The 13659-nt window shown below is 37.3% G+C and overlaps 1 protein-coding gene across 1 annotated transcript in view; it reads right to left on the reverse strand.

The window, feature by feature from the left end:
* LOC122801212 (5-hydroxytryptamine receptor 3E-like) overlaps nucleotides 1-13659 on the reverse strand; it is a 177957-nt gene that overhangs the window by 155188 nt on the left and 9110 nt on the right. The window contains exons 2-4 of the mRNA XM_044070765.1: nucleotides 6349-6512; nucleotides 5501-5545; nucleotides 3166-3275 (exon numbers count right to left, since the gene is read on the reverse strand). Coding sequence (XP_043926700.1) covers nucleotides 3166-3275; nucleotides 5501-5545; nucleotides 6349-6512 — 319 coding nt within the window. The remainder of the gene's footprint in view (nucleotides 1-3165; nucleotides 3276-5500; nucleotides 5546-6348; nucleotides 6513-13659) is intronic.

A 13659-nucleotide genomic window follows, 5' to 3' on the forward strand; every position in this document is an offset into this window, starting at 1 on the left:
TCGAGTGCATGCATCTTGAGGTTTAGACTTCTGGCATTGAGTAGCATTACTCTTAGTTTCTTATCCCTTGTGATACCTATGGAGGTGGGTTTGTCTTTTGAGCCTTGCCTAAAAAAGGCACTATGGGGGAAGCAAGAGCCTTTGCCAATATCCGAAAGCCCAGGGGTGACAGGTGCAAGCCGTCCCTAGTGAAGCATCGTGGCTTGTCGAGCATGTCATCCCAGGCTGACAGGCATTGGATCCCCTTTGAATGACACCAATACTTAAGCCAATTATTGAAATTGATCATCTTGTCTTCATATTGTGGCATCATTCTTGGTGAGGGTAAGATGCTACTCAAGGTCAGGGTCATACCGGCCTGGGCTACATGCTCAGAGAGCTCCTCTATGTCTCTTTTCATGTAGTCCAGGGAGGTACGTCTCAGGTCATTCACACCAGCATGGACAATGACCGAGTCATATTTGTACTTGCCTTGGAGTGACCTGAGTGCTTGTGTTATGTGGCGGATCCTAGCACCCGACAGGCAGCTCACTGTGACCTTCTCCTTGTTCAGTCTGGTGAGCGGGGCGTCAGTGTGCCTGACGATAGAGTCACCTATTACAAGTGTATCAGGTGTGTTGTTTAGCCTTAAGGGCTGTGACTGTTCGGCACACTGGCTTTGTGAGCTATGTGTTGCACGTGTTTTGTTTTGGGGTAGCGGTTGCTTGGGTGTCTGCTTTGGAGGTCTCTGCTGCTTAGGCAGATTTTTATTTAGAGCCTCCAAGTATGTTTTTGTGTGTTTATGTGTTTGGTTTGCTGTCGTGGTAGGTCTATGTGAGACTGGAATTGTAGTGAGTGTGGTTTCCTTCTCCTCCTGACTGGTTATGCCAGTACTAAGTTGAGAGAGCTTAGCCTCCAGTTTGGCTATATGGTTGCATCTCTCACGTGTTGGAATTTGTTGGGAGGAGGAGAGGGTTGTCTCTGTACATGAGGCAGTTGTAACATTGCTTCACGATTCCCAGATTCACCAGCTGGACCAGGGAGGAGATTGACAACTGACCTTTGGACATGCTAGAATAGTATTGGGAATTCCTTTATAATTGAAAAAAATGGTTATTTGGCTGCCTCACAAACTTCAAAGTTCAAAATAATTACTGGTTTACAATAGTTTGCTAAATGAAAAATATTTGATAGGCTATGTTGTTCTCATTCAAAACTTTTTCAGTAGAACACTAAATCTACCTAAATTTCAGCATGTGCTTTTATGAACTTACTGGAGAAATGCTCCTCAAACTGTTTGAAAGTTTGTTTTGCAAGCAAATAAAATAAAATAAAATTGTGAACAAAAACAAAGAAACTGTGCTGAGGGCATCAGCAGAACAATACAGCTCCATAATAAGGGCAGCAGTGAAGAATACAGATAACAGAGCTCGATTATGATATGAATGAGGGTGTGTGATTCCCCTGTCTCCAAGTTTGGGTGCCTTCAATTTGGCATATTTAGAAATCATGCTATGGAGGCACCCTCTTTCCATTTTAGGGAGTGCAGGGGAACACCCCTTCTACAAACATTTATAGTTGTATTATACAATGCTGTATTTACAATTTTTATGCTGCTCTTTTGTCAGGTTTAAGTAATTAATTATGACATTCTGTGTCTCTATTTGAGGAGATATGATGTTTCATTACAGATATGGAAGGATATCAAAGTTAAGGAAAAACAGAATGAGAACACAGGGGTTGTCACTGTTTGTAGAAAGCTGAAAAGAAACAACTTCAGGCAGTTATTGTAAAAGAACTCATTAACAAAGGAAGTGATAAAATGCAGTTTCAAGAAGATTCTGAATGGAATAAAAACATTGCCAGGTGCAAGGTAAGCAGCAAAATGAGGGATAGCGTAGAAAGAAAAGACAAACATTACCAGGATGACTTGGCAAGCCTTTATATTTCTCCTGTATTCACATACTCATAAAAACTAGATGTATTTCTTTGAGAGCTCTGCTCTTAAAACGATTATTTCAAATTGATAACTGTTCCAGTTGTGTGGATACATTTTCTCATTTCATGTCACATTTACAGTTTCTTAATTAAGAACTGTTGCACTCACATTTCATTAGTCTCATCTCTTTTCTAAGAAGGTGATTTCATAAAGCAACTCTGAAATGCACTTGTATTGTTACAAATAGTGAGTGTACCTGCAGTCTGAGGGCAGCAACTGAATGCTTTTTGTAAAAATCAAGTAATGGTATGGCAGCATGAAGTATTATCCTCCCCCAGAAGGATGATTTATGGGTAGATAAACAATGCTGAAATGCAGAATGCTAGCCTGTTTATTTTGTATTGCGGCATACATATGTCCCAAGAGAATGTTAGCGGGTTGGGTATACCCTTAGTGATAACCTAAGAAAGGAGAAAGATCAACTGAAATAACACTTAAAAAGATGAAAGTGGTGCATTATTTTTGGAATTTTCACATGAATGAATGGATGGACAGATAGACAGATGGATAGACAAGATGGATAGATAGATAGATAGATAGATAGATAGATAGATAGATAATAGATAGAAGATGGATAGATAGATAGATAGATAGATAGATAGATAGATAGATAGATAGATAATATAGTTGAGGAAAAGAAGATGGATATAGAACAGTATAAAATGGAAAGAAGTGGGTACATAGGGAACTGTTATATTAAAATACCAAATAGATACTTAGAGTGGGGTATCATCTAGCTATAGATGGAAGGAGAATACAGATACTGCTTTTGACAGGATGGATGAGTGGGTAGAGGAAAACATAAAAGGAGAATGTTCATTCATAAAGCCACCAATCTTTCTATCACTGCTGTTTAAAGAAATGACTATCACATTAAAGATGTCACCTTTTTTTTTCAGCTCCACAAATTAAAATTGTCAGGAGAACTATATTTGGTGATTTTTGATCTGCCAGGTTTATGCCAGACAAGCAGTGATGAGTAGTGACAAGTGATTTAAGCCCTAACATACCTTGCATCATAATGGTACTGCAGCAATATTCTTTATCGTTGATATGTCTGTGAGTTATGAGGAGATGGAATAAAATGTTGCTTTTTGGCTAAATAGTACTGGAAATAATGGAAAAGACGTTAAAATATAATTTACAGTTAAAATGTTTAAATGGAAGGCCTTACTCTAGCTACTTACAATTCATAAACCACAATATCTGGCATCCAGACTTCATCAACTGGTAAGGAAATTTTTTGGACTCCACCACATTCTTCGGGGTTCCATGTCAGAAATTCATTGTACCAGAACTGAAAGAAAGGATGTACCGAAGTTATGGCTCACTGGAAAGGAGAGTTGCTGCAAATTTTTTTTTTAGCTTTCATTTTTCATAGCTACTAAGTTAAAACAACAGCTTGGATGCCTACTACAAGTCCATCACAGTTATTTTGAAATGATACAGTTCATTATAAAAATTGTTCTAAAGTTAATACCCATGTATTCAGAATACAAAACATGTTAAAGTGCAGAAGGCTGTTGCAGTGGTCAGCCAATAAAACTATGCTATAAGTAATATTTAAAGCCTATTATGCAATAAGACCTTATTAATATTCAAAAATATTAATGTTGATTGGTCAACAACCAATGGTGTCTTTGGTGAAAATCAAGCAGACTTCACACAAACTGAATTTGCAGATTAGCAAAAATACAAACTACTCTGTCTGCCAAGTGCTTTATTGTTCACTATCTTGAAAGCAATGGAAGAAAAGTAACTTATTTCGCCAATACCAGAGATATGGGCCTCCTACTTCTTTTAGCTGAAGAATCTTCTGATCAAAATTATTATTTCAGTATAACGTGTTCACATATGAAATGGAATCATTGTCATGACAGTTTCTGGTCAGCCTGTTCTGCTAGTACACTAAAGTGAATTTATCAGCATGAAGCCTAAAAGCCTAAAAACGAGTTTTCCTTTAAGTCAACAATATATCTTGAGTCTATTAACCCTTCTGTTCCACCTTACTCATGCTTGCTATCCCTAACCCTACTCCTATACATTACCTTATGAAAAATCATTTCCCTCACAATACCACTACATAAACTTCTTAGACACACACACACACACACACACACACACACACACACACACACACACACACACACACACACACACACACACACACTCACACATTCCCATCTCACTTATCTTCATACTAAACATTCAAACTTTCTGCTTTTGACATCAACAGCACTCAACAATGCATTTGATCAAATTCCAGCCTGCAAACACTGCCGATACACTGTTGACAAAATTACTATTCAAACACCTCACAGTCACCTATATATATATATATATATATATATATATATATATATATATATATATTTATGGATCTACTTCGAATAATCAAAAATACAAAATGCCGAAAAGGCCAAGACAAGAATCAGAAAAATGAAAATACTGAACCATATAAGTATCCCCATGGCAAGTAAACACTTGTTCAACACTGCAGTAAAACACAAAAATGTATCTAAAACCCACCTAGGTGGGGTGCTGCATCTCACACACCTCCCCAACTATATATATGCAAACTCTGGGATCACACTACAGTGGGGGAAAGGACATCATACCCCATGTTAGGCAAGTGCTTACTTACCCTAAGTAATTCACATGGAACAAAATGTTTTACTGAAATACTCACCAAAATGATCTGATCTGGATATGTAACTTTCTAATTTTTCTCTTTATTAAGATTTGTATCCAGAAGAATCAAAAACAAAAGAAATTACTGAATTATCAAATCTCACTCACTAGCTCTCATTGCAAGTTGCAGCTGACTTCTTGAGTGACCTCATAGCTGCAGACTATTAAATGCTGACGATCACACAATGGAGATTCACAAATAAGATCTTCTGTAATAGCAGCACTGACTAGTTGCTTTACATACAAGCTTTTACTGTTCCTAAGTACTGATTAGCCACATACTGAATAATAATTAGTTATAGAGATACAGCACCCTGTAATGTACTGCAGTATTCAGTATTACTGGACAACTTAGATGACAGACAGAAGGGAGAGGTACAAACACCTACACTCACATTAGTTTTCTTAGTCAGCAGGAGTAATATCTCTACTGCAGAGTAAAATTCATGTAGGATCACAGCATAGTAGATTTGTATAGTCGTGTACCCCTCTTCCAAAGCTTTACTGTCTAATGAGCAAGGTGGGATAACAACCCTTTCCACAACAGCATGGTTCACACGCCAACTATTTATTATAGTAATTTAACACAAAAAGGTGCTCCCAGAATAATGGCACCCTAGGTGGCCATGTCTATTGCCTTTCTTTATGGTCATCCTTGACTACTAATAAGTGAGGATAGTTTAGGTTTTATCTGCAGTGCAGCTCTTCATATAATGTACAACATTCATGATACCATTGTTTAGGAAAATAAGTTCTGCTACTGAGATAACTCTCCTGTTACTTTTCAAGAGTGCAGTTTCAGCTTAAGAACTGAAGAATACTTTTTCTTACCAGTCTTAGCCACAAAAATGTTGTCAGAATCTGTGTCTTTTCATTCTGTAAAATAAAAAAAAATCATCAATTAACATTTCAATTGCATTATAGCAGTTCTTTTTTCTTAATTTCTTACATCACACTCTCAGTATACAATTGTTTGCCTAGGTCTATGAGGTATTTTAAAAACTAGGAGGGTAGTACAATTTAAAAAGTTGATACCAGTATCAAATAATTGAACAAAATGCATCTATGAGGCACGTATTTTCTTTTGTAGCATTCTGCTTCCTTCATGTCCTCCCCGCGGTCGAGTGAATTTAAAGACATGCAGGTAGGTGCGAGCATGTGTGGGTGTGCCTTCTTTGAAAGCTGAGTGCTGGGCTGGCAACTCGACACTGTAAAAAAAAATTCACTGCCAATCATTAGTGGACTGGAGCTCTGCTGTGGCAACCCCTAACCGGGAAAAGCCGAAAGACAGTTTCTACTTCCTTGAAGTTTAGATGATTCCAACAAGTAACTACTCAGAATGGCATTATGATCAATAAGAATACCTGACAAAACTTATATCAGCTACAGAGGATAAAAGGTCCATGAAGTGCTCTGGAACAAGGACTCTGTGTGATAAAACTGATTTTGTACAGAGCCCGAAAAGTGTTTAGACAGCACTCATCTGACTTCCTATTAGAAGTGCAAAACAAGGTAATGTGACTCCCAACCCCTTGACACTTGAATTACCTGAAACAAACTTGCTCTAAAAATGTTCTGTTTAGCAGTATTACAAGTGTAACTTGGACATGAGTTTATTCAAAGTTTTTCCAAACCAAACTGCATGAATGACACTGTTTGAAGGAAAAAATAGTACTTACCACCCCTAGCACAGCATACAATGTAAATGAAATATTGGCACTGGTAGGATTACTATAATTCACAGATGGTCGAAATGGCTTCCTGCTGAAAACCTCCTGCAATGACTCATATGAAGGGCCTGTTTCAGAGTTTGTGCAGATGAGCTTTGAGGTGATGCAAGTTCCTGCAAAAGATGCACTCCAAATCACTTTTAGAAAAATATTGTAAACTTGCACATGGAGTATAGCTTTTGTCTGGTGCTGATGTGATGTTAGTAAGGTGCTAGATGTTAAAAAATGTTTACAACTGCAGAATTGCATTATGGGATTTTCTTCTACCTTTCCTATTGAAAATTCTCTGCACATAGTTATCAGGTTGACATGCGATATACCCTGCAACACAGTTACTATATGGTGAAAAGTGACACCCACTGACAGGAAATAAGCCTTCAAAAGAATACATTTGTGGATGATAAGTAGAAGTTTTGCTGTTTTTCCTTAATGGAAGCCTGCTTTCTTCAAGAAAACAGCAATACTGGCAATGAACCCCTCCCACTTCCTCATTGTAACTCCCTGGTAATATAATACAAACAGGAACAATCATCAGGTGGCCACTGCTTAAGATGGCACTGTAGGGCACTGTGGTCTGAATTATAGTGTCCTTTATTTATTGTGCCTTAAGCAGCACTGGCTAATAAAAGTCCTTAATATTTCAAGATTTTAATGTGAATACCTGCTGAGTCTTTAATGTTTTTTGACAAAATAAATTTTCCAAACTGTGCCTCAAAGGAAATGTTAATAAAGCATAAACTATACATAAGTCTATTGCTTATTCAATTTCTACTCTAATAAACCATCACCATGGAAACATTCTTTCATAATTCCTCTTCATAAACATGGTACCTCTACTGAAATGTCAAACTTCTGCTCCATAGGTCTTCTCGCTTTCCTTTCAAAAATCTTAGAATGTTGTATGCATAATCAGGTTCTCCTCTTTCTCCAAAACAACAAACTACTCTCTTCTATGCAACATGGCTTCTGCCCCAGTCATCACTGCAGTTCTATCCTTCCTGAACACAATTTATTGAGAGAGAGAGAGAGAGAGAGAGAGAGAGAGAGAGAGGAGAGAGAAACAAACTTATCTCTCTCAGGGTTTTGATACAGTATCACATCCAAAGCTACTTCTAATTCTTTTCTCTTGTTTTTTCCTCCCCCACTCTTGATTGGTATAGTATCTATCTTTCAAATCGTGCCCAGGCATTCAAATAACACACTGATTTTTCAACCTTCTTGCAAGTATCTACTGGGATCCCACAAGACTCTATACTTGTCCCTCTCTTATTTAACTTGTTTGTAAATAACCTAGTATCTGCCTCATCACAAGCAAATCTTATCCAATATGTTTTTTTTTTTTCAAAATAATTTTTTATTTTTTAAAAAAAAATGAGTAAACAAAACCATGCATATACATAAAGGTACAAGCAATGAATATACACAAGAATTACATAGATGGATGCTTGTGACCTATATGATAGAAAGAGAGATAAACATATATTTATACATGAACAGAAGATCTATCATCTTGTTGATAGACTTAGTTGTTGATGATGTCACTATTAGCTGCTCTGCACCTACATTATCCACACTACAAACTCTATCACTGGAGGCATTTACCTCTATCAAAACCCGGTTCTCTCAATTTCATAAATCCTTAAAAAAATCAGATTAATGTCCCTTATCCCAATAATTCAAGCTGATAGTAAGGCTAACGTTACAATATATTGCAGCCAAAATATAAAGCTTGAAGTAGTCTCTCAAACTAAGCTGCTAGTTGTTGCCCGTGATGATCAACTTAAATTTGATTCACATATCTGAGACATAGTAAAGAAAGTCACTTCAGACTTGGCCTTCTGTATAGAGCCTCCAACTTCTTACCACTCAGTTACATAAAGCCACTGCTCCATCTTTTCTTCTAACAAGCCTTCTGCGTGCCTCACCCGTCCTTACTAATATTAACACATCACAGCTACATAAAGTAGAGCAGGCTAAAATAAAATTGCTAAATTGGCTGCACGCATGCCGTGCTCTTCTCACCACTGCTTGGCTCTCCGAAAATTAAACCTGCCCTGACTTCTCTAACTCCCTCATTTTTTGTGAGTTAAACGTAACTCATCACATCCTATACTTTCCAGACAAGTGTCCCTCCCTGAATTCCTTTATTCACTGACACACAGCTCCTATGGGGACTACTTAAATTCTACCTGTTTCTGTAAGGTGGAATTTAGTCCCTGTAATCATTAGACAAGTGACCTCATTCAAAATATTTAAAGGCACACTAAAAGACTTTCTATGTAGTTCCTGTCTCTGTTCTTGTAACCGCTCTCCAGTTTAGCAAACTTACCCACAATTTTCTTTTCCTCCTACCACTAGCTACCTTTCACATATCTCTACTGTACTTTAACCAGTCTCGTCTCTTCATCTTAGTAATTCTTTCATTCTGAACTGTTCCTCTTCCTTTGCCTTTCCCTCTTCTCTTAGAACTCAACTCTATTAATTTACTTAATATATTTATTTTTTCACTATAAATTATAAACCTTTCCCAATATTCACAAAGTATAATTTTCACTATGTATATAATTACTGTCTATACTAAAGATTGTACTAGAAACTCTTCTCCATGGGCATCCATTGAAAAGGGATCTTGCAATTAGCCCAGTCAGACTATTCCAGTAAACAACCAATATGTAAAATAAGTAAATAAAAAATATATGCTAGAAGAAACCTTAAATCATCAGTGTTGCTCAAGAAAAATGGAAATATGTAATGGCACTGATTCAAAATCTCTAAAATGTAACCTTTCATTTTATCTTTTAGTTTGAATGGAGAAGTATGTTATTTTTTAAGAAACATATATCTCAACATCATCATATGTTGTACTAACATAAAGAGCTATTCATCTTGTCCTTTTTTTGGTGATGCCCTGCAACTTAGTTCTGTGTACACTGTTTGGGAAATATTTATATAAGCATGGACATTTATTTATGTATTTTAATAATATTTACCAAAACATAATATCTGTGAAGTTGTACCATATTGATACCTGGTAATAATAGAAGCTTTGCTCATCTTCAAGTTGGATCTTTGATGACATGATACAGTAAGATGTACACCACAACATTTTCACTATATTCATGCAAGTGTTGCTAACGTTCATAAATCCTGCTGTAAGCAATCCATTTAAAAAAGAGTGGCTGAAGATTTCACAAAAATAAAGAATGAGCTGTAAGGATGCCACTACTGTGAAACCATTAATCAGAGAGAGGCACACCTTGACAGTAACTGGTCACAACTTAAAAAAGGGGAACCAGGCTTACATACAACACACTAGTGATTTAAATTGTGTGGTGAAGCCTTCCGTAAAATGCTTTTTTGCATTATTTTACCTCTTTTACATGCTTTTCCTTTTTGAAAACAGGTGTTAAAACACATAGGAGTCTCACCTCAGTCATGAGCCAAAAATATTAGATGGTGGAGTAGGTTGTTATTTATTTGTTTGTTAATTTATTTATATATATGGTACTACACAGAGAATTTTAATATACATATATTTCACTTGAAGGAACAGTCAGACCTTTGAGTGAAAAGTGTATATGGACTGTTTATGTTAAAGAAAGATGGAAAACATGATGATACCAGTAGTCACTAACTACAGCATTACTACTGCTTTGATGACTTAGCTCTCATTACAATATAGCCACTGTAGCTATATTTTTAGGGGAAGAAAGAGTTAAACAGGAATTCTGCTTCACTTTACTCAGAGATAATTCTGTCTTCTTTGAAACAAACACTGCACAGATTATGGCTAGAGTAAAGGCTGAAACAAGACTTGAGGCTGTTATGGGAATACTCTACATTTTTTAATTCTCTTGGAATGCTGACATGATTAACTTCTTTGGAAACTGTGACTTCTGAGAATTACTATTCTTTCAGACATATGACATAACCTCCTCAAAGATAATCAGTCATACATCTACTTCAGGCTTTTTCACATTCTCCTTTTCTCTGGAGCACTATTCACAAAAACACCTGACCTGCTGAAATAGATGAAGTCAACACACAAACATGTTATTGTTATGTTCGATAACTTTCTCTTCCAAACTCGATATATATCTTCTACCCAACTCAGCATGAAGAAGCCAGGGTAAGTTAATGATGATAACCAGAATAAGTCACTGCAGTTATTCCATAATAACCGTTTATATTCTAATATTATATTCATGTCAGCTGTGGTGGTCCAGTGGTTAGCTTTGTCACCTCACAGCAAGAGGTTCTCTGGTTTGATTCTTGGCTGGAGTGCCTTCTTTGCAGAGTCCGCATGTCCTCAAATGAGTTTTAAAGACATGCAGTACGTGCATGTGTGTGTGTGTGTGTGTGTGTGTGTGTGTGTGTGTGTGTGTGTGTGTGTGTGTGTGCTTTCTGTGAAGGTTGGGCAGTGGGCTGGCAACTCGACACAGTAAAAACTTCACTGCCAATCAATCTGTGGACTGATGATCCGCTGTGATGACCCCTAACGCAAGAAGTCAAAAGACAGTTTTTATTCTAATATTCCATTCATTTCCACAAGTTAAATGCTGCTTTATTTTATCAATCCTTCTTATACTGTTGAGTACTTCACAAGATTGAGCTCAGGGATCTGTTTTACCGTGTCTGCATTATGTGATTATATTTTGTGAGACTGTAAACCTTCCTGTAGTTTAAACAAACCTGCCTTTAAATTTTATGAAAACAGAGTTATCAAACTATAAAACCATGCTGGTATGTACATACTCAAACATCAAAGCTAGGAAGAGTAGTTAGTATGCTGTCATTCCTAACTTATAAAAATGCACCTTCACTGATTCCCAGTTACCCTTAAACATCTTATAATGACTGGATCCAGCCATGTTCAATGAAACTGCCTTATTGCTTAGCTCAGCTTCCCAGAACTGTGTTTCTAGCTGGAGAGAGTCTTCAAAACTCAAGATCAAATCTTCTCTTAGGGAATAGCCTAGTGAACTTGGTAGATGACAATGGGAGCCCTATTTGAGACTTAAAGCTTGTACATATTAACATATAGAGTCTCATGTAAAGGAGTTTTGAACTACAGGCTTGGGCCACACAGTATAAACCAAGTATTCTGGCTATTATGGAGATCTTTCATAAAACTGCTATTTTTGCTGTGGAAGCATTCATAAAAAGTACCACTATACATAGCAAGTAGAAAGTGATCTCTTCAAAACAGTGAAAATATAACATGTCAGGTGGTGTGGAAGAGTTCACAAGGGCCAGCTATTAATCTTTCCTTAATAAATGTCAGCCACCTGAAAATACAGGAAGAGAATAATGTTTTGTTTGCCTGTATGTTACGGTTAGCAGATTACTAAAACTGGCTGAAGTTACTATTAACATGCTTATACACTAATGGCTATAAATGTAATGCCCAAGAGCTTTTACTGGGTTGGTTAACAATCTCCTTCCTTAATTGTGTTATATTTTTAGGTGATTTCAATAGAAAGGGCACAAACTGCTAAACAAAATAAACACAAGAAGCCAGTGATGAGGAGATTAACATAGTTCACTGCTATGAGCTTCCACCCAGAACAGGCCCCAAAATCGGGTCATCTAGTACTAGATAGTAAGAAAAACATGAGAATTTTGACAGCATATATCCATTCAGATGCACTCAGTATGTGGTTATACCCCCTGTATTTTCAATGTAGAAGAATTTCACCTGAAAATCTGATTACTGCCAGCACTGATAGCATAAAGGCTGCCCAGTATTTTTGGAAACCCTTTAAGGTTGCAGGTTTATGGACTCTTTCCTGGAAGATGTCCATAGTTTTGATTAAACCTTCTCACTGTCCTTCAGTATACTGATGTCCATATACAAGGTCAGGGAAGGGTACTGAGCGTGCAGGAAGGAGGGTGGAGTGGCCTTTCATCAACTTACACATTCCAGGAAGGAGGTAAGGGATTTCTATCTGCAATCTGGCACTCCCCCAGTGTTAGGGATATGCCTTTACCGCAAGGAAATTTACTATGAAAATATGCCATTGAAGGGTAGGGCAGGAGCTAACACACATTACATGTGCTGATATGAGCAACATCAATAGCTCCTCTCACTTAGGGCATTATAAAAATCTCCGAAATAAAGAACTGTGTATATAACGCTTCAAGAAGCTAAACTCTGCATTTCCCTACCCCTCCTTCACCTGCCTATGGCTGAAGTGGTCTCAGGCCTGCGGAGGGGGTAATAGTTAGGGTGGAACTGGAGCAAAACCAACAGACAGTCAGCTGGAATGTATTGGGGGGACAAAATGGAAAGAACAATTGAATTCACTGGCCCACCAGCAATGCTTAGCAATGAAAGTATACTGGAATGCAGTCTTTGATATGTGGAACTCCATCATTATTATTTTTCTCACTTTCAAATGTGAAAAAGCCAGTCTTGTCAGTAATTACAGACCAAATATTTCACTTTGACAAACAGCAAGCATTCTAAAAAAAAGATATTCATTGCAGCTATTTAAGTGCCATCAGCAATACTTTGATAATACAAATATCCACACTGATTAAGAACTGGGAGACCTGAATGAAAGACTAGGGAAATGTAAGGTAGAAAACTACTATCAAAGAGACAAAAACTAAAATAAAAAGGAGGTAAAGTGAATGATAGAAGACATGTGGAGGAAGGGTAGTAGGAAAAAGGGTGATGGCAGGGACAAATGATAAAGAAGGTGATACTATGCAGTGCGTATAACCTAATAAAATGGAAAGTTGCATGTGAAATGTAACATTTCAAAGAGGTGCCACTGATCCCTATATCACTGACCATAGCTGAAAGCAGAATTCTTTTCTTTTTTTTTAGTTTTTCAGCTATATACAAGGTACCATCTTGGAAACAGTGGAAGCCCTCCTTTTTTTCAGAAGGTCAAATTAACAGCATACCAGGGATTTCTCCCTTCCTCAAGATGGTACATCCTTAGAGCTGGTATATGTAAGTAATGGAGGTGGGAGGCACTAGGGTGGTGTTAACTTGTAAAATGCTTTTGTTTTCTCTGTTTTTTTAGTACTAAATGTCACATGCATTGGGAGATTTCACTCATACACACACACACACACACACACACACACACACACACACACACACACACACACACACACACACATACACACACACACACGCACACAAGAATATGCACCCCCCCCACACAAACACACACACACACAAAACTGTATATACATGAATGCACAATGCTAATGCATGCAGACACAAACTCACACATAATGTCT

This window comes from Protopterus annectens, chromosome 4.part1 (genome assembly GCF_019279795.1).
Source record: "Protopterus annectens isolate FY-2018-M chromosome 4.part1, PAN1.0, whole genome shotgun sequence".
In the NCBI taxonomy this organism is placed as follows: Eukaryota; Metazoa; Chordata; order Ceratodontiformes; family Protopteridae; genus Protopterus; species Protopterus annectens.